This window comes from Dendronephthya gigantea, unplaced genomic scaffold, assembly GCF_004324835.1.
Source record: "Dendronephthya gigantea isolate DGI-Jeju-01 unplaced genomic scaffold, DenGig_1.0 000048F, whole genome shotgun sequence".
Lineage (NCBI taxonomy): Eukaryota > Metazoa > Cnidaria > Anthozoa > Malacalcyonacea > Nephtheidae > Dendronephthya > Dendronephthya gigantea.
This window is the reverse complement of record NW_021163058.1, coordinates 930154-949470: the sequence shown is the minus strand read 5'-3', so window position 1 is coordinate 949470 and position 19317 is coordinate 930154. Positions and strand designations below refer to the sequence as shown.

The 19317-nt window shown below is 36.0% G+C and overlaps 3 protein-coding genes across 3 annotated transcripts; all 3 read left to right on the top strand.

Annotated features, from left to right (window-relative positions):
- Nucleotides 1-385: 385 nt before the first annotated feature.
- On the top strand, nt 386-8826 carry LOC114528119 (glycerol kinase-like). Its single transcript, XM_028549715.1, has 18 exons — nt 386-630; nt 1262-1335; nt 1458-1564; nt 2260-2337; nt 2645-2724; nt 3120-3257; nt 3743-3852; nt 4057-4123; nt 4309-4344; nt 4646-4713; nt 5146-5188; nt 5312-5392; nt 5497-5575; nt 5845-5941; nt 6057-6141; nt 6718-6838; nt 7385-7525; nt 8240-8826. The coding sequence occupies exons 1-18, from the start codon at nt 568-570 to the stop codon at nt 8317-8319; spliced, it is 1548 nt and encodes a 515-aa protein (XP_028405516.1). The 5' UTR covers nt 386-567; the 3' UTR covers nt 8320-8826.
- A 2257-nt stretch (nt 8827-11083) lies between these two features.
- On the top strand, nt 11084-17606 carry LOC114528087 (galanin receptor type 1-like). Its single transcript, XM_028549667.1, has 2 exons — nt 11084-12336; nt 17455-17606. Exons 1-2 carry the CDS (start codon nt 11268-11270, stop codon nt 17604-17606), a joined length of 1221 nt encoding a protein of 406 aa, XP_028405468.1. The 5' UTR covers nt 11084-11267.
- Nucleotides 17345-18518, top strand: LOC114528120. Its single transcript, XM_028549716.1, has 2 exons — nt 17345-17420; nt 17699-18518. Exon 2 carries the CDS (start codon nt 17716-17718, stop codon nt 18430-18432), a length of 717 nt encoding a protein of 238 aa, XP_028405517.1. The 5' UTR covers nt 17345-17420; nt 17699-17715; the 3' UTR covers nt 18433-18518.
- Nucleotides 18519-19317: the final 799 nt, after the last annotated feature.

Below are 19317 nucleotides of genomic sequence, written 5' to 3'. Positions count from 1 at the left end.
CGAAAAATGCCAGTGGGATCTCTGTCAGAAATTAAATTAGCGTTACTATAGTTATAAATCTGGAAAAACTAACTGCCAAAAAATTGGAAAAAAACAAATGTCAGGGTGAAATAATTCACCGGTCTAGTTCCACTGATCAAATTAAATATTCGCAGCGAATTTATAGCCCGTTACACAGGTTAATACATAAGGGATGCCTGCCGAGGAGGCTAGGGCATTTATAGGGTGAAAATTTATAAGAACAAGTGAAAATCAAGGGGAAAGGGGCCGATTGCCTCTCCGCGCCCGGCGCCCCCTTCTCCGGCGTCTCTGCCGCTATAGTATATAGGATATAGGATAGGGATAAAAGGGAGTAAAAGTGGTGAAGGGGAAGAATTTATAGAATGTGATACGGATAGTCGGATACCATGGATAGCACCATAGAGATTAGATTATAACCGCTTTATTATGACTCGAATTACCATAATATTTACGAAAACATTTAAAAGCTTTTAACAGTGAAATATGACACCTTTTTTTGCATGAACAACGAGACGCGAGGTATATTGTCAATACTGACGTTGCAATATGAATAAAACAAGCTCCCTGATTGCAGCAATTGACCAAGGTACATCAAGTACCAGAGTATTGGTAAGGAAAATTATGTTTTTATCACTTTTGAATTTTTATGGTACTAATAATATACTTGTAAGTGTTTCAAAACACAAGTTACACAAGGATGTATTGTATTTCCATTCTTTGCAGTATAATTATTTGCTTGATTTCATGCTATTGTCTATCACATACCTATGGCTATGTTTAATCACTTTTGGCTCAGCCACCTAGAGTTTGTGTATCCTAAACAATTATATTTGAGAATGTTATCCTGGTCCATGCAACCAGGGTTATGAAATTTAATCCACAATTAATATGACGAAAATGGCAGATGTACCTCATTTCACAGTAGTCTATTATTTGTTTCACGGCTGGATTCATTGCACATTCTTTCAATTTTTGAAACACATTTTGAATTGGTGAAAATTTATTTTATTCATTCAACAATTTGGCTTATTGATAAAATGATTATAAATAAAAGAGCCTAACCCATTGGCATAACACCACAGGGCCAAAATACTGTAAGGCCAAGGGCCAATTCCATTACCATATGTTAACCTAAGGCACCTGGGTTCATCCTGTCTGACTCCTTATAGTAGTTTTTCCATCTGTTTAGTAATCTCAACATTAATATTTATCAATTTAATTTTATTGTCTATGGTTTTAGATATTTTCTGCAGCAACAGGAAAAGTGGTTACATTTCATCAAATTGAACTTAAAAGTCACTATCCACATGAAGGGTATAGTCTGTCAATCACAATTTATTGGGTCGACAATAATTTAGTCAGTGTGTATTGCAGCCAGCTAGTATGTAAATCCTATCAGAGTTGTAAAATTTTTCTAATATTTAATAAACTTTCAGATGGGTCGAGCAAGATCCATGTGAGATTTTATCTACAGTTAAAGAATGTATGGAAAAAGTTGTTGAGAAATTAAAAAATCTTAACCTTGACATCAAAAATATAAAAGGTAAATACTTTTCTTTTATTATTAACCGGGGTTAAATAAGATTATTTAACAATTTGTCTTGTAAAATAACCATTGATTCACCAAAATCAAATCTACTAAATTAACAAATAAATGTTTATGCGAATAGTGGTATTGTACGTAGCAAACGAGGCAAATTGTATATTGGTATTGTAGTAAAGAAGGCAAAGATCACCAAGGCAGTTGAATTAATAGGCTAAGAAGAGTGGAATTGCCTGCAACCTTGCTGGAAAACACTTTATTTCTGTAATTAAAGGGTTTCCTCCCAGGGGAATCTTGGTAATCTGATTTGATTTTCTCAGGAACCCCCTGATTTTGTGTCATGTTCCAGAAGGAAAATAATGCTCTCAAGACATCATTTTTGCAACTTGTGGGCAACATGTTGGACAACTGTTAGTCTGCATGTCAAAAAAACTATTTCTTGCCCTAAAATTTGCACTGTGTGACATCTCTCAGTTTTCTTCAACCACTCTGGAACCTCAGACAGAGTCCAAATTCACTAGCAAATAAGGACTCTCATAGGCCAGTCATCATCCAGAGTGTCCATTTCGAGGGTGATTAAAATCTAATGATTTAGTTTGATTCACTTTCACACCAACAACTATATATATGCCTTTCCTAGAGTAAGCTCAAAATTATATCCACTCCGAGTAATCATCAAGTGCTCTTTCCTACAGCTGTAGGAATAACAAACCAAAGAGAAACAACCGTTACCTGGGACAAAAAGACTGGAGTCCCGTTACATAATGCTATAGGTACTCTCATGCAAGTGTTATATAATTGTAGTTTCTGTTAAAGGGGCTAGGTTTTCTGTCAAAACAGTTCTGTTCGCACATATTGTGTGTGACTGAGGGCGATTCGGCAATAGTCTTCAAGATGTAGTAGGCTAGTAGCAAAGTATAGCAAAATGTTCAACTGAAGTTGAACTGTGTCAGCTTGGTGGTTTGATAAATGTGTAGAGTCTATCGATTTGTTCGTCTTATTCACCGTTTGCCTTAAATGGGATACAAAGAAGCCTCACCCACAATTTTTTGTCTTTATCGTGCTTGTGGTAATTTTTAGTTTGGCTGGATGCAAGAACAAAGTCGACCGTTGATAATTTCAAGGCAAAGGTGCCAGAAAGTGAGCTAGAAGATATTCGGGTAGGTTTATTTATTGTAGTGATTTTAGGTGATCTAAATATCTGCTGGAGACATGATCAACCCGCTTTGATTCGAGCGGGAAATTAGCGGGACTTGGGGACAAAGATAGAGAGGTAGACTTGAAAAAGAAATTTAGCCGAAAAAGACTATTTTAAAATAAATTTTAACCAAATGCACAATTCTAAAATTGAAATATAAATAAAATGGCAGAGTTGAACGGCTAAGACACACTAATAATTATACAGTATGTTCTCTAGTAATCATCTGACATACGCGTAACTTATTTTGATATTATCATATTAAGATACTTTAATGCGTAACATACTTTTGATATTCATTACTTTTGATATACATATATTGACAACAGTTAACGTTTGCTTCTTTTGATTATATAGAAATTATGTGGTCTTCCACTAAGCACATATTTTAGTGCTGTGAAGATTAGATGGTTACTTGATAATATTGAAGCTGTAAAAAATGCTGTAAAAGAGGATCGCTTGATGGTTGGAACTGTGGATACCTGGCTTATTTATGTTAGTGTCAAAAAAGTGTTTAACATTAAATAAGTGTTTAACAGCCCCGTTTACACTACACCCAATTTATTGGCACGGCACGGCTAAAATGAGTACCCGTGCCTACTTTATCCCTGCTCGGCCTTTGTTTTGGTAGCCTGAACACCGATAAAATTGGGCACCGGTACCGATTTTAGCCGTGCCGGCTGTGCCATTAAATTGGGTGTAGTATAAACAGGGCTTTATTTGCTGGATATAGTTATGTAAGTGCGTGACTCTGGGGCTAGGAGGTCCTATAGTGCACGTGTTGTACGTCAACTGTGACGTATCCTCTCTAATTTTATCACCTGATGATAATCATTCGGTAGTATCATATTGATTGGAATTATACCTGTGCAATACAATACACAGAGACTTGATGTTCACGATCCTTTTGGCCAGTATACTGCTTGAGCTAATGTAGAGTGACATTAAGGTGCATCTTCGTTTCTTCTATTTGTTTTCAGAATTTGACTGGGGGTACGAATGCTGGAATTTATGTCACTGACGTCACGAATGCTAGTAGAACAATGTTAATGAATATTAAAACGACAAATTGGGATGAAACGTTGTGCAAGTAAGCTGGGTATAATCTGTGATAACATTTTGTGAATCGTAGTCTCTTAATTTTTGACTTGTGAGTTATTCAAAATCCTGAGTAACATAAGTAATAGTGCCCGCTCCCCTTGCCCTGTGCCCCGTGCTCCGTGCCCCGCGCTCCGTAGTGATAACCCCTTTACCCTTCTCCAAGCTAATGGCAACCAACGACATTTTGTTTTAGATTTTTTGATATTCCTATGAAAATACTTCCAACTATAAAAAGTTCTTCTGAGATTTATGCTCATATTGTAAGTGTTTATAGCTTTTAAATTTTTACATGCCGCGGGAAGTTCTCGTGTTTCTTTTTAGTTTTATCAACACGACCGACTCTCTCTATCAACCTCCTTCCCAGCTAGTGTATACATCCTACATGCTTGTAATTTATTGCTGAAAAAATACACAAAGGTATTTTTAAAATCACTTTCTATTTAAGACTGACGGTGCTTTTAAAGGCATACCTCTGTCAGGGGTGAGTAATTCTTTTCCTTATACAGGCCCGTTTACACTTTCAATATGTCCTGCAATGAATCTGTCCTTATATGAACACTCATAACTCATCCGCTCTTCTCATCAATAAGAAGATGAAAACCGCTCACAAAATCACAGAAATAATCGCGCCTGAAACGGGACTAACAGTGTATCAAATATGTTATGATATTACAATCTGATCGTTAATCTATTACAGTCTGTATTACTGTATTTCCAATATGTACAGTATATGTTCTCTATAGCAAATCTCAGAGCAATTTATATTCACGTTGCATTTACAGTGTCTTGGTGATCAACAGGCTGCGCTAGTTGGACAGTCCTGCTTTGAAAAAGGACAAGCGAAAAATACGTTAGTATTAGCAAAGCGTTAGTAAGCTGTTAGCTGTAGACAGTAGTGGTATATAAATAGACCGAAGCAAGTTGGGGAGAATGCTTCAAGAATGCTTCGACATTCAATCTTAGGCTATTCACACCAGAACGCTGTTAATCATTGTCCTCTTTCGAGTTTAGTAATATTTTGCATTGTACTTAATCGAGATAACTTCATGAATAATAATATGATCGACGATTGATTAAACAATGGTTGAAGTTTGCATAAAGTTCCTTATTAAGGGCCAGTCTTGTACAAATTTATTGGATGTGTGATTGGATGCGTTGAGAAAACCCTTTTTTGGAACTTAATCTTTCTCTACATATGTACATAGTTATAACTTATATTTAACTCGTACTACCTGTAAAATCAATCTGCATGTGTCTATGATTTTCGATGTTATTTACTTAGGTATGGTACAGGATGTTTTCTCCTTTACAATACAGGTGTAGAGGTAGATAAATTTCAAATTATACTTATTTCTAATGTTTATAAATATAAACGTATTTTGGTATTGATTTTTAATTATCTTTTAAACCTTTTTACGGTATTAATTTTATGGGTTTTTAAAATTTAGTCGATTACGTCCCATCACGGATTGCTTACAACTGTTGGCTATAAATTTGGTCCAAATAGTCCGACTGTTTATGCTTTAGAGGTGAGCTTATATTGTGCATAACCAGTGTAGAAATCGAGTGACTGGACTTTATTGTTTCTACGTTTCCTGCTTCATATTCTAATGGGAGATGTACTGTGCATTAGGGCTCTGTTGCTGTTGCTGGTGATGCGGTCAAGTGGTTGAGAGATGGATTGGGGCTGATTGAAAAATCGTCGGATATAGGTATGCCTAGCTTCGTTCTCAAAAAACCCTAATCTACAGTGGTCACATGGACCATACGTATCAAATTTATGTGTCTCGTTGTATATGATTATCCTCGTTTATAAGAATAACATGACGTAACCGCATGATAACTGAAACTAATCATGATTAGAAAGCAATTGTTGTCAATAAACGGCTTTCTTTTTGCTTAAAACCCCTTCTTGTAAAAAACTGCTTTAACTACCCCAGTTAACTGCCCCCACTTCAATCTTTACTTTTCACATTTTCAGAGGCTTTAGCAACATCCGTACCTAATAGTGGCGGTGCATATTTTGTACCAGCTTTCTCTGGTCTTTATGCTCCTTATTGGCAAACGGATGCGAGGGGGTAAGTTTGTTGGTTATATATAATTGTTTTCTTTCATTCTATATCTTTATCTGGCAGCCATTGTTATTTTGAACTAAATACAATTATTCAAAGACAAGTTAACTATTTTATCCAGGATAATAATTGGTCTGACCCAGTTCACAAACAAAGCTCATATTGCACGTGCAACACTGGAAGCAGTCTCGTTTCAAACCCGCGAGGTCAGTTCTGTTTTTATTCTGACTTTTCAATGTAGACCTGCATGTACATAAAGTCTGCGTTATGAAGTAGTTTAATGACTAAGCACGTTTGATTGGTCAATGCACACAGTTGTCCAATCAGGAAAATACTTTGTCGCAAAATTCATCACTGAAATATTGATTTAAAGTGGAAGTCAAGTCCCTATGTAAACAAACGGTTTGTTAACATTTTGAACTTCACTATTTTTTAAAATACGATGTGCTGTCTGAATATCTAACACTATTTAGGTTCGCTACGCTTCTAATTAGTATGAACTAGAACTAGTTTATGTTAAGAAAAAATAAGACACATGCGAAATTTAGTCAATTTTCACATCAGAGAGCCCTCACTTGTTATGAGCAGAACCTATGCGCAGAAGGGACTTGACTTCCACTTTAAGGCTATTAATTGAGAAAGTAAATTGTCTTTGCCCAGTTTCCATATTGTTGCGATTTCTGCATTCGTGCTTAACTTTATCTGGTATCGCGAAAAAAATTCTATTTATTTACAGTCCGTCCATCATTTTCAACTCGCGATAAATATTTCTTCTTTTGCAGCTTTTGGATGCTATGAATCAGGATTCTGGCATTCCTCTGACCTCGCTTAAAGTGGACGGTGGTATGACAGCCAACTCATTACTTATGCAGATTCAAGCAGACTTATTGGGAATACCAGTAGGTAAGGTCCTATTATTTCAAATTGTTTAAAATTCGGTAATAGTTAAAGTTGAAAAACAAGAAAGTGACAGTATTGATACATGATCTAGAATTAAGTTAAGATGATAAAAATACCATGATAAAATTGCTGAACGCTGACTGCTTGAGAGAGGTTACAGTTCAGTGATTTCATACTGCTTTACAATCAATATACTGCAATACAATCAATGTATATACTGGAAAAAGTACGAAATGTTAGATAAGAAGTCTGTCTGAACAGTGTTTTGACAAGAAACTATCTCGCTGAAACTAATCAGTGAGTAAATATTATTCAATTGTTGCGTTCTGCCGCATGACCTGCATATTTTTCAACCCGAAATTGCAGATAAACTGTTGGACACTTCACATCCAAATTTTATTCATTCTCAACGATATTTTTTCACTGTCACTTTTCTGGTTCACAACTATTGACTATCAGTCAAGTTATAGTAATCTTGCTTGTCAACAGGTAAAATTAAATTGGTAAAATTGCATGACGTAAGGTAATAGTGAAATATGTTTGCCATAGTGCGTCCATCAATGACAGAAACAACAGCGTTGGGTGCTGCTGTTGCAGCTGGTTCTGCAGAAGGAATTGCATTATGGGATATCAAGACAAAGAAAGAAAGTAGTGATGTAACAATATTTCAACCAAAAGTGGATGAAAGTGGTATGAAAACATGTATTTAAATTTTCAGTGTAGCTTCAGCACTCTCGTTGCTCTCGCGAATAAGCAGAGGGCATCAAATGGGTCTAGTTTGCATTTTGTGAACAGGTCATTATTATACCAATCTGAAATCGTCCGGTAAAGTTGTAAATTTATATTTATTTTTCTGTCATTTATACCGTATTTAAATCGGTCATTTTTGGCTGCACACAACGTATATAACAATATTCTGATACAAAGGAATACGTTACGAGGGATGTTCTTAAGCTTAGTATTTACCCAAAAATAACATATTGGGGCTTCGAAATCCGGCATGTAATTTTCTGAGTGCTTGTGAGTAATTGTTTAGAAAAATTATTCGCAAATCGTATTCTTTAGTAATCTTATTTTGGGGTAAACATTCATCTCCCAAACTGACGTATCTATCAGGCCTCATCGTTTTTAGGCATCATCTTGCGTTGATATACTGTACCTACGTCTGGTTGTACCTAAGTTTACTTGTAATTCACCGTTAGCACCGACCATCTCTAGTGAAAGACATACAAAAGCTAGATTAACAAATTTGTGTGTGGAATTTACGGATTTCACCCCGGGTAAACTTCTGGGCTATTAAGCTTCTTGATACGCCCCCTCACAAACATGGCTGAATAAATATGCGGGGATAGTGCACTTTATCTTAGTTCAAGCTGAGGTAAACGAGTGTATTGTTGTTTTTAGAACGAGAGGCGCATTACTCAAAATGGAAACTTGCTGTCCAGAGATGTATGAAGTGGGAGCAAAACTCCGACCAGTCCTAAACACACAAGTCAGTCAATCAATATGTATTTTGGATGTCGAACAATGTGTTTCATATATTCATTTCTTAGTACTTTAAGAATAGACATGTGTCAGAAAAAGTAGAAAAAACTTCTGCTAATTGAAACTTTGGCTTATTCTCATTTGGTTATTTCGTGTTGCGCGAGTCAGCGATGAACTAGTGACGTCACATGTGTAGAAAACATTGTTTTTCACCGCACTTTTATAAAGTCTGTACACAAACGAAATAGAGATGCCAATCGTTTGCTTTTCTTATTGTATCGCGAAATTCTCTTGGATAACATAATTATTTTTCTAAAGTTTTTCTGAATATGAAATTCTTTTCTCTTCTGTCCAATAATTACTTTAATCAAAGATGTTCAAAAGTTGATTAATGACCTTTTTGAGTATAATAGCCTATCACAGAAGATCGCATGCAATATGTAATCGATTTGTCGCCATAAAATTCACGCTATATTGTTTTAGTAATCGCATCATCAAATGCATGCAGGCTTCACTTTGTTTAGTTCGGAAATTATTCTACTTTATTCAGTAAAGTTTCCCTGCAGTAAGAAAGATTTCTTCTGACGCACTGTCTACTAGATAATCACTTTGTTCAAGTTCGTTACTTTTGGTTTAACTGCTATTTTCTTGCGGGCAAATATATGCACTGCACGTTTTATCGTTTATGTTGCCATGCACGTCAGACGCTTTTATTTTATGTTGAACACAGACTAATGAATATCCAGTCAATATGCCTCCGCAGCTATTTTTATTGCTTTAAAGTTTCCGTCTGCCATGACAGTTCTGGAGCTGTTGCATATGCAGTGCTGTTTCTTTTCAGTGAGTGATATTCGATAGACCGTCTCATTATTGATTGATGTTAAGAAACCTACTTAGAATCTAGTCCTCTTCAAAAACAGTTCGTATTTTTTGAAATATGATACGAATCAAGATTTTCAACCTGCCATAACTTGTAGTGTTTTGACGGTTGACCTCTTTTTGTTAAAGTGATATCAGAATGTTAGCTAATTCAAATGGTGTGGTTATAGTTCTAACATGGTTTTAGTATTGTCGCTATGTGAAAGGCTAACAAAATGTTAAAAGTTTCTACAAAGACGTCGTTTTTACGCTTCATTCTATTTTTGTCTTTGGTGCGTTTTCAAGTCGGCGGATGTAAAATCAGGGAAATTGCTTTTCCGCTGTTTTTTATTGAAGATATCTATATACATTCAATGTCGGAAACTAAGTCAAATCTTTTGATGTTACTGCCGTGAATTAATTTAAGGACATCAGGTTATTCTACAATAGCAAATGCATGCAAATCTGCGTTGAATACGAACTTGCAACGGACCATTTTATCTACTCCGACTCATTTTAGTTCCTGTGATTTTCGTGGTCGTCCAAACGTCTTTAAAAAATTGATTAATTTTCTGTCCTAGAAATTTATACTTGGTTGTGTTATTGATAATAGCAAAATAGCTTGCTTTCTTAATTCAAGTCTTTCATCTGCGATATAAATGCCTGCCATAAATGTAAAAAGCACTCTGTAGCGCGTAGTGTGTTCAATGCCAACAAACTTTGAATGGATCTAGCGAATTATTCGTATATTTTTTCTGCACGTTAGTAAGCGACTGATAGTTATGTAGCTAACAACATTTGATTGTTCGTATAAATGGATAAAAACTTGACATCGATCCTACTCAAAGTTTTTGAAGTATTTTTGAGTTTAAAATTTGTGGAGATTGCTTGTAGATGAAGACATATAATATTTCTGCCTTAGACTCATAAAAATATAAAGTATGCAAACATATTATTGAAGTTGATTTTGTTTTCTTCGATTTTCTACAGCTGCAATATCAATAATCTACAGTCTATATACTGAAATACGTGTATCAAGATCTGCTTAAATGATAAGTTTTAAAATGTTGCGAAACGATGTTGATTTTTCAGTCTATAGTCTATACATATATATAAAATACAATCACATTTCTTATAAACATGAGTTCTGTGCAGTGTTAGTTATAGGTGCAAGAATTGTGTATAGTTATCTAGTATATTCTGTCGACTAAAATGTGTCATAAATTATTTTGTGTTATTTGAAAAGTGAGCCTTAATTTTGTGTTGTTTTGATGTTTTGTTTCTGTGTTTTCTGCACATATTCCCACAGCTGCTTCCTGCATATGCTCTATATATAGTGGAATGCTCATATCTGGAAAAATTTGAAACCGCCCGGCAAGAGATATTCCGTGTGTCTTCATTTACAATTTCCAAGTATAATTTCTAGACTTTTGCAGGGTTAATGTACTATACAATGTCTTCATTTGAAAGACAATGCCTCGCAAAATTATTTTATGACAACATGAGTGACAACATGTTGTTGTCCACTTAAACTCAAATATTTATCCTCTATCGCCATGCAGACGATAAAAATATTCAAAGTACTTCTAAAATGAAGGAGTGAAAGTTTCAGAAAAACATTTTTTTATTTCTACGGTTTTGAAAGTATATCGTCCACTTCTTGAGGTCCCGCATGTGTAATTGTTTTGACAAAAATTAAGATAATCTATCCTGAGAACATGTATTTTTTATTTCCTTATAATCTTCCACTCTTCCTTGCATTATGATTAACCTAGTTATTTATTCATGACAATTTGCACGCATGTTTACATAAGGCATATACGCTTATAAAAGAATAAAACGTCAGATACTGAAAATATAGTAAAGGGCGGTTGACAAAGTGTGTAAATTGGTTTGCGAAGCCATAGATATACATATGCACTTATAAAACTTGAAGTGTTCCAGGCTTTCGTCAGCATACGGTTGTTTCACTGAGCCAACCCGGCGAAATATTTTGTTTTTGGCTCGAGATAATTTCGCGCTGTTATAGATCTTCGTTAAAATTTCTTCAATATTGGTTACAGTAAAATTGGTTGAAGCATTGATAAATATGAATTCAAGTAACAATTCAACAACGTCTGAAGACTGGATGAGCAAGGAACTTGTGATCGCTAACATTGTTTTTGACGTTATTATATTGGCAGTAAGTGTTTTGGGAAATTTCCTGGTAATTTTTACGATCATTCATGAGAAAAAACTTCAAACTACTTGCAATTTTCTGCTTCTTCATCTTGCTGTCTCGGATATCAGTTTAGTGGTGGTCAATATTCCGTTCGATATACATACCCTTGTGAACGGCAGTCAATGGTTATTTGGTAACTTCATGTGTAGATTATTATATCCAATAAGTACTGTGTTTTATATATCCGGAGCTCTTATTTTGACCGTTATCTCTCTTGACCGATATCGAGTGTTCGTGCAAACATTCAAAGCTAAGCTACGTCGTAGCCAAGCAAAAAAACTTATTGCATTTGTTTATGTGTTTTCAATTGCTTCAGTTGTTCCTTATTCGTTAAATTTGAAACTTGAAGGGGACGAGTGTTTTGAGAGTTGGTCAAAGTTTCGCTACAGACAATTATACACAGTTTTTCTTTTCTTAATTCAATACACTGTGCCGCTAGTTATAATGACTGTCGTCTACACGAGCATCGCACGGCATCTCACGAGAAAGACGCAACGTGTAAATCTCTCGAGAAATGGTCCACGCAGGAGAATATCGCTATACTCAGGTGGGAGAACGAAAACTCGGTGTGAAGTAGAACGTGATCAACGCAATAGGAAAGCTTTGAAAACTATCATTACGGTCGTGATAGTGTTTTCAGTATTTATGTTGCCTTATCAATTACTATGGATCATAGCTGACTTTCAGGGAATGGATGAAGAAAAACTATCCAAACTTAGTAAATTGTTTGTGGTATTTTCATATATTGGAAGTTGTACAGTAAACCCTTTTATATATGGTGTGGGAGACAAACAATTTAGAAAAGGTTATCGAAGTTTTTTGAATCATTTAGTTTCCAGGGTAACCGGACGTAAATTGAGTCGTAAACTAATATCTGACGGTGGTAGTTCAGATTATTGGAAAGGAAATCGTGCGCGAGAGGAGGAGAGTTATGTATAAAACTGAGAAGATTATCAACCATCTCAGTTGAATCATAACTGAACTGAAAAAAGAAGAATAGACCATTTCAGCTTGCATGCAGTTTAACCCATTTCAGATGTTGTGACATATGGAATGCATGGAATATAGTCAATAAAACTTAACCATTTCAGACCATGTGATTTGAAATGGGTCATATGGGCAATTTGGCTTATTTCAAGGCGAAATAATGCCTGATTCTGTTAGCACAGCAGCTGCAGAAATGTCTGCATGGCCCATGGGCGCCTTAAAAAAATTTTACCTGCTATCATTAAGGATATTTTCAACAATTTGGTATTTAAATCAAACAGATAAGACAAGCGCTTGCATGCTATGAATGCGAGAATGTCAAAGCATTTGAGGACTTTTGAGGACTTTATAAAAAACGAGGGAATTAAAGAACAGCTTTCGGCAACTAGCTGCTATTATTCTTAATCATTTCTTGTCGATACTTTGATCCGACGTTGTTAACTTAATTGTTGCTTAATTGTCTGAACTTTTTCATAATGCATGCATGACTACGCGCGGCAATAATAGCACAGCTGAAACTCGCGTCCGTCCGTTTGATTTTTCTGTCTTTTGTTTTTCAAAGTAGTTTATCGTTTGTCCGCTCCATCCAAGGGGAAATATGCTCAATATGTTAAATTAGCTTCAACTTCTATTGTAAATTGATGGTGTTTGAAACCGTTTTGGCATGAAAAAGAAAATTAAGCTTTAGAATTATACTTCGATGGGGTTTTTATTTGAAAGCTGTTTGCGTGGAGTAAACTTAAAAGAGGAAATTAGGCTCAGTAGAGAATACTTTAAATGGCACGAATATATATACATGTACAAGTAGAGCCTCCTAACCCCCTCGTTGTATTGTCGTTTTCCGTTGCCATGCATGCACTCAATTGAATTTTACCACTGTATGCATGCCAATATTTTTGACGTGGATAAAACGTTTGACAGAGTGGACAGTGGTGGATTGATCCGGGGAATAATTAGATTGAATTTCAACTGGGTAACCTTGTTACCATATTTATAGTTTCACAACACTAGATGCGTCAAAAATCAATGCTTTGTAATAGACCACATTAACAAACTTAAATTTATTCAATAATAACTGCAAGCCTGGAAGTTGCATTATACATTACATATATTGAAGTTCGTATGTTCCCATGAAGATTGATTATGCATGCAGTGCGTTTATAACAATTAGCTATATGATTTAAATAGCCTGAATTTCTCCGTCAGGCCCAACTCTTCCATTACCCAAAGGCGGAGAAATCTTCCCACCCGGGTTAGATGACCTGCCAGCACATGAAACCTGGATGAATGCATTGTCTCGAGCAAAACGAAAATCATGCCCTGGTCTGTCCTCGTGAAGTGCTCGAATTAAAAGTCCATAGTTAGGCTGCCCGTTTTTCCAATCTCGTACTGCACTTGTGACGTCTATACTATACCATTTCTGTCCTTTCTGAAACGGAGGGTACACGACAACTCCAGTACTTGTGGGGCTAGATAAAACATCTGGGCCTAAGCCTAGGAAACGATGACTCCAATTTAGGTCGGAGCGCGCTTTAAAGGCCGTCGCCTCGGATTCTTTCCATGGTTTTAACACACGGTGGGCTATAATTGTGCGAGGAAATAGGGGAGCTTGTCTCCAGGTGAATGCGCTTCCTCTGTGGGTGTAGACAAGGTAGATGTAGAGTTTTGCTGAGCTAACTTGGCAGTTGCTAGGTGGGTTGGTAAACTGGAGCAAGCTACGTTTATTTGCAAACCCAGGATGAAGACCGACTATTAGATAAGGAATATGGTTGTTATTTCTATCATCGTCAGTTACGGTTACATCTTGGGTGAGCTGTAGACGTGTACATGACGCCAATGTTGCACAGAAGATAAATAACACGATAATCTGAACTGAGGTCATATCGGAGTATCTACAGTAAATAAATACAGATATATACCATTAAAATATATATCATTAAGAGAAGTACAGTTGCACTCTATACTACCAATATACATGCATGCAGTACATGCACGAACTATAACAATCTTAGTGATTTTTATATGTAAATTAATTAGTAAATTTCATATCTGAACTGGCATGCACATGCTTTGGGTAACCACCTCGAACGGGTCAATATTTAGAGTACATTTTTCCCTTACACTATTTTATTCACAGGAACTTTTTGTGACTTGTCAATAGAACAGAACGATATGTCCAAATAGAACTGTAGGTTGTTTTAGAACATCAATCCAACTTGTGGCTTGAACAGATGACAGACACGAAGGGTTCAAGTTCAACTTATATAGTTTATTTCCCCTGCCCTGCTATTATCCTGCGCAACCAATCATGCATGCAGGTTAATTTCCTGCGTATGACATCATAATGTACTTAGTAAGTTGTTCCAGGGAGCCTGCGGGAAGAACGAATCTTTGTTCATGTACGTCACTCCTTCACTTGCAGCTGCTAATCTAAATAACTACGCCGGAAAGCCTAAGTAATTTTTTGCAGGAAAACTTCACTATACAGTCCTCTCACGAAAATTCAGTAACCTTTAGACTTTAGTAGTTCACTTTTTGCGAGAGATTTTTTATTTAATTAACGAAATAAAAGCTACAAGAGTGAGTATGTATATAATAAAATGCTTTTTTTTATTTTCTATTTATTTTAACCCTTTCATTCTTGAATCCAAAAGTAGTGTAACACTAGCATTATTAATACGGTACTTGCTATTCAGAATATACTTTTACTAGTATTAGGCATGCATTTTAAAATTCGCTTACATTGCATGGTCAGAACTGTCTTATCTTCATGAACTTCTTATCTTCATGGTTCTTTTACACAAAGCCAACCCTGCTCCTTGCTGACGAGTCCGCAAAAGGATGAAACGCCGCGTACGTACGGGGATACTGATTCGCCCTCTTGACTATCTTGTCCTGTGTTTTACTTTTTTACCTACCTCCTTACATAACTTTGATTTGAACACCACCAACAACACTACATAATCTATTACTACACACGTAACTACATAGTTTCTTGAAGAACTCCATCATACACAAACAAAACCTTTTTACAAAAAAATTTATTTCAAACACACCACATGGCGTTGTCCGACAAATTCCCAACTACCCCATCTGGTTATTTTTATTTCTGTTTCTGCGCCCCTTAATTCGCAATTAACTATTCAACAAATTACTCATTATGTTCCCCTTTTGCCCACAATAACATAACGTCCTAACCTTTTTCTCTAGTTGGTTTAATTCAGACAATTGTTACAAATTAACCTATAACTATATAAGAACTACAATATGGTTCCAATTACCTATGTCAAAATATAAAATAAACAATGTGTGTCATTTAACATGCAGTTATAGAATCTGCAGAGAAGTAAGACAGGGAATCCCCACACCATCCTTTGCGATAAGGCTTTATTTTTCAAAAACGCCGATTATACAGAAATTTGGATGTAAATTTGGTAGGATTTTGTTGTCTAGCTTTGTAAAAAACACAATAAAATGTCTATTATTTCTATCATGCATTTATGCGTAGTCAGAATTTAATTTTCACGACTACAAATATATTTGACGAGGGGAAGTTAAAGTCAGCATTCATCACAAAGCTGTCATTTAACTTGTATTCTTTCTTTATGCTCCCTATATTGCACCCTCTTATATATGATAACGCCAGTGCATGGGCCTCAAAGAATAAAGACCATCCCAGCAAAACTCAACAACGGATGAATATCATAGAACCCATGACAATGATATTGGGATTACGCCATTCCATACTTAGACTAGTCCTAGGTAACGAGGTAGGACAATATGGTAGGGGCAATCAAAGTTTTATCACTACAGCAATATTCAACAAATTTTTCATTGCCCTTTCTGGCGATTTCTTTTTTTATGGCATTTCATATATTATGCAAACTGACAAGAGCTAGTAAACACTCTTCCTTTTTTATCAATACCAGAAGGCAGACGGGAATGACGCTATACATGCAGGGTGCCCCCCAAAACTATTGAATCACCTCTAGTTAGTTTTTAAAATTTGAATATAGAATAACGCAACTTATAAAATGCTAAAAACAAAAATTTAAAATTTTCTAGACAAGAGGGGACTTGGCAAAGGTGATGGTGCTTGAGTTGTAAATTTAAATTTTGCAATCCATAATTCGCCTTTTTTATTGGTAATAGAAATCATTTGTGGATACAAACAAACTTTACTGTCATCATGCATAAAAATGCTTATGTCAAACATTTATACACTTGTGGGTCCCAACAGGGTGCTTAGGCATTCAAACTCTAACTATATTACATTGTTTTGGGTGATTTCAATAGTTTTGGGGTTTTTTGGGACACCCTACGTGTTATAACAATAGAGTTGTCAGCAAGAATAAATATGTTTTGTCTTGAGCATGTAGCTTATTTTAGCGGACAAGTGTGGAAATTAAGGATAGATTTAGTTTTAAGAAGGCCTAAACAAAAGCCGCGGGCTAAACGTCAATGTTCAATTTACACAGCAAAATTTACATTATCCCGTTTTTACAGCAACTATTCAATATTTTTCATCCAGTATATTTCAACCAGGGTTTGTATTTGTCGTCTTTGTTGCACGTCTTTCTTTCAGCTCTTCCTTGACGTCAGGCACTGGGGGATCCGATCACTTGTTGTTAGTATTCAAAATCGGATATCCCCTGAAAACAACATACGTAACTTCAACAACCCTCTTCCGAGATTGACATGCATCTTTTAGCCCATTTACACCCAATTTATTGGCACGGCACGGCTAAAATCTGTACCCGTACCCAATCTCATTAGCGTCCAGGCTACCAAATCAAAGACCGGATTTACGTCATTTGCGGCCAAAATAAGAAGAAGTGAAACTTCCAGTTGGGATGATCACGCGATGTGACGTCATTATCTTTACGAGTCTGTGGAAATTAACATCCGCGGAAAATGGATATATAAGGCTGGGATCATGCTCCATATCTTAGTATCAGGCAAAAAGTCAAAGGCACTTTGGAAAACATATCGGATCAAGTAAAAAGATAAAAGAATAAAATAGTCCTACAATTTGTAAGTATACTAATAAATTGACATTTCTTTTTAGGTATAGTTTCAATAGTTTCCAGAGTAGTTGAATGTAGTTTATCGATTATGATACTTCTATCCATTTTGCTTTTCCCAAAACTGATAAACAACGAGAACAATTTATTGTACCCTTTCATAAATACACGATTAAATATTTACAAACAAAATTAGGGTACTGACCTTTCCGCGAAATAGGCACAAAAAGGAAAAAAAATACAAAATCACTTCAGATCCTTTACTATATATTTGAAAATAATTTGTAGGTCGATCGTTTTGAGAGATGACATCAATAGTGACCATAATATTCGCTCTGGCCGCTTGTGAAATTGTGGCAGGAAGGGAATTCAGCACTAGACTTCGAGTTGTTCAAGACGTTACTTTGGAAAGAGGCAACGTGAATTTTGATTACCTGAAGTACCTCATTGTTGGAACTCATCCTAATTACCCCCTGAAACGCAGTCTCGTCCAATTCCATCCCCTGCAGGTCCATGGCTGTGACCATGTGAAGAGGGCTTATCTTTTTCTTTACTATGCATACGCCCACAAAGCAAGCTTCATGTCCAACGCTCAGGTACCTAGTTTCCCACGTCAAATTGTAGCCCATCAAGTGGTAAAATATTGGAGTGAATCTCAAGCAACCAGCACAAAGCGTTATGGAAATCACTATTGGGATAAACAATGGTTAAATCTCGGGACTGATGCATTTTTTTATCCAACAAGTTCTGGTGTTACCATCACCCCTGGAGTAAACCATCCTGGTTTTTATCCTATCGACGTCACAAGTGCTGTTCGAAATTGGAAAAATGGTCAATCAAACTTTGGTCTTCTAATCCGAGCGACAAACGAAGTCCGTCAAGGTAGAGATTTCCGTTTTTATAGTAAATCTGCATATTCATTTCAACATCCATATATATCTGTGATCTGCGAGTCTAATTCTTCTGGTGGTAATGGTGGTATAGTTCCTGTGTCAGGAGGAGGAATTGGTCCAGCCGTGTAATGAATTTTGTACTGACAGAACTTTGAAACTAAATATTTCATAGTAATTGAAGTTGTAACTGCATGTAATCATTTGCTTTCTAAATAAATGTGACTGTTGAAAACACAGCCAGAATCAGGCGTATTCATTGCAGACATACAACCATAATTTATTCTATTATTGAGAAACAAATGCAGTTTTATGTTTGGAAAATGCATCCGATATATATGCTGCCTTGGATCACAAATCTAATTCCAGAATCGTTAACCATTTTAATGGTTTGATAAAAACATATCACGTATGTGTTTTTTTTCTCTCAACAACATCGGGACGCATGCAGCAGGAACCAATTAGAATATAGACATCGCGGAAATTTGTAAGACTTCTCAATATTTAGGCTTCAAACTTAGTGAGAAAAGAATTATCAATACTCAACAAAATATGTCTCTCAGAAAAGATTTGAAGCGTGCACACGGCAGAAACGAATCGTCTGAATTAATAACCTTTTGTATACTTTAAGCCCCAAAGTGGGCATTTCGAAGCTGCTAGCTGTCAGATGTGTATGATGAGCTGTCAAAAGATTGTAGAATATGTGTAACCAGGAAAAAAGTTCTTTTTGATAGCAATACAGTAATGCACAATTGTAAACCAGTGATTAGATTTTCGGTTTGAAACTTCATTAACGCCAATTTCTGCGTGTTAACCAATTGTAACCTTTCCCGCGAACGGCCGCCGTGTCTGTGGTGAGGAAAATACCCTGGGCACGAGGATACCGCGTTCAGCCAATTAACTCCCCCTGCCTGCCGATTAGTTGACTTCTGTCTTTGTTATGTCAAGGTGTAATCGTATCTTCCGGATCCAATTATTTTAAACAAATAAGGTTATATATGGTAACATGAGCTAATA

Excerpts from the sequence above, each read along its gene's own strand:
- LOC114528119 (XM_028549715.1), top strand. The coding sequence starts at position 568 with ATGAATAAAACAAGCTCCCTGATTGCAGCAATTGACCAAGGTACATCA. Across the intron at positions 2,338-2,644 it reads CCCGTTACATAATGCTATAG|TTTGGCTGGATGCAAGAACA; the intron begins GTACTCTCATGC and ends GGTAATTTTTAG. Across the intron at positions 4,124-4,308 it reads CTGAGATTTATGCTCATATT|ACTGACGGTGCTTTTAAAGG; the intron begins GTAAGTGTTTAT and ends TTTCTATTTAAG.
- LOC114528087 (XM_028549667.1), top strand. The coding sequence starts at position 11,268 with ATGAATTCAAGTAACAATTCAACAACGTCTGAAGACTGGATGAGCAAG. Across the intron at positions 12,337-17,454 it reads AGAGGAGGAGAGTTATGTAT|GTATAGTTTCAATAGTTTCC; the intron begins AAAACTGAGAAG and ends ATTTCTTTTTAG.
- LOC114528120 (XM_028549716.1), top strand. The coding sequence starts at position 17,716 with ATGACATCAATAGTGACCATAATATTCGCTCTGGCCGCTTGTGAAATT.